Genomic DNA, 2097 nt, shown 5'->3' with positions numbered 1-2097 from the left:
ACTTTATGTCACGTTGCTCCAGTTCACTCAGCTGTAGAAATGAGTTGCGACGTCACAGGTGCCAAGCTGTATCGGCCCCTTTGCCTTTCCCTTGGATAACATCCATGGTGTGGAAAGGGGAGGCTGTTATGCATGGGCGACTGCTGGACTTTCATAAACAACCTTGCCCAGACTTGTGCCTCGGAGGGTAACTTTCTAGGTGCAATCCCATGGTCATTCATGACCAAAGGGGGTCTCCTCCTGATGATGATGATGATGATGATGATGATGATGAGTATGATAATGATCATGATGTAGATGCTTTTGACTTTGATGATGATATTGTTGTGGTTGATGATCATGAAAATGTTGTTGTTGTTGTAGATCAGCTACAGGTCAGTCCTGATCCAGCAGATGCATGATCAAAACTGTTAAAACTGTTTCAGCTATGGATATTGTTTTGATGCTGTGTTCATGGTCTCAGCAGGTTCTCTGAGATCAATAAGATCAACATAGTTAATGTTCTTCTTCAACAATTGGAAACTGATAGCCACAGAAAAAAAAAAAAATATGGGTAGGGGGATGAAATTTCAAAAAACTAATGTCGCAACTTTTTGAGTTATTTTGCACACAGACGGACAAACCAACGCTGATAAAAACATAACCTCCTTCCTTGGCAGAGGTCATCATCATCATCGTTTAAAGTCCGCTTTCCATGCTAGCATGGGTTGGACGGAGGTAATAATAATAATAATGATAATAATAATAATAATAATAATAATAATAATAATGAAAATAATAATAATAATAATAATAATAATAATAATGATGATGATGATGGTGATAATAATAATAATATTTTTCTTAACTGTTCTAGCTTCCGCCATTGACAAAGAACCAGAAAGTATATTACTGTGCAAGTTGCAACAAATTTTATTCATCAAACCAGTTCCCACTTAATGTTAATGCCCAAGTACCTGGTCCATGTAAAATGTGTAAGAGTAAAGACAATGAAGGTCGTCTTAGAAGGGACTTCAACATCTACAGGTATATGCTGAAATCTCTGCGGTCAAGGGAAGAACGCTACAAAGACAACTCAACTATTGCTTTTCTTCTTCAGGTGAATATTTCATTATCACTATTATTATTCTTGTTGTTCCACCAAGGAAGTTAATAACTTCAATGGAGAAATATAGATAGAGTTAGAGAAAAAGGAGAGAAAGGGAGTGAAGCAGGTTGTTCAGCGTGAAATTGTCAAACCATCTTTCTCAGACTATGACAGACTACCATCATATATATATATATAAAATTTAAAATAAACAGAAAATGTTACTTTGTATTGAATTAAAAAGTAGTCAATTGTCGTTGATCAATATTTCTCCATTTTCTGTTTACTTTAAATTTGATTCCTGATAAACTCATATTTATCTTTGTCATCTATGAGCATGATATGCTTGCGTGTGTATGTTCAGGGTTAACATAGGTAATTATACCGGTAGTATAATGGATATTTTTATCTCTTAGGCAGTTATTCCAACCTCTAATTCTACTAACCTTTATCATCATCATCATCATCGTTTTACGTCCGCTTTCCATGCTAGCATGGGTTGGACGATTTGACTGAGGACTGGTGGAACCCGATGGCTACACCAGGCTCCAATCTGATTTGGCAGAGTTTCTACAGCTGGATGCCCTTCCTAACGCCAACCACTCAGAGAGTGTAGTAGGTGTTTTTACATGTCACCGGCAAGAAGGCCAATCAGGCGATACTGGCAACGGCCACGCTCAAAATGGTGTATTTTATGTGCCACCCGCACAAGAGCCAGTCTAGGGGCACTGGCAACGATTTCGCTCGAAAGTCCTTACATATGCCATGGGCACAAGTGCCAGAAAGGCGACGCTGGGCACAGGTGCCATCCCGATTTCACTTTCGCTTGCCCCAATAAGTCTTCGCAAGCTGAGTTTCATGTCCAATGAAGGAGACAACATTGGCAGGGGTGCCAGTCGTCGAATTTAGTTCGGTTTCAATTTCACTTGCCTCAACAGGTCTTCGCAAGCGGAGTTTAGTATCCAATGAAGGAAAGGTACGCATAAGTGGGCTGGCTACACCCCTGACAG

General features: G+C 39.4%; 1 protein-coding gene across 2 annotated transcripts in view; it reads left to right on the top strand.

Moving 5' to 3' along the window:
* LOC106875742 (IQ and ubiquitin-like domain-containing protein) overlaps positions 1-2097 on the top strand; it is a 33185-nt gene that overhangs the window by 25825 nt on the left and 5263 nt on the right. For both annotated transcript variants that reach the window (XM_052971890.1, XM_052971891.1), the window contains exon 15: positions 857-1099. In XM_052971890.1, the coding sequence (XP_052827850.1) occupies positions 857-1099 (243 nt within the window). The remainder of the gene's footprint in view (positions 1-856; positions 1100-2097) is intronic.

Source organism: Octopus bimaculoides, chromosome 11 (genome assembly GCF_001194135.2).
Source record: "Octopus bimaculoides isolate UCB-OBI-ISO-001 chromosome 11, ASM119413v2, whole genome shotgun sequence".
NCBI lineage: Eukaryota > Metazoa > Mollusca > Cephalopoda > Octopoda > Octopodidae > Octopus > Octopus bimaculoides.
The sequence above is the reverse complement of the archived record's forward strand: the minus strand, read 5'-3'. Positions and strand labels throughout refer to the sequence as shown.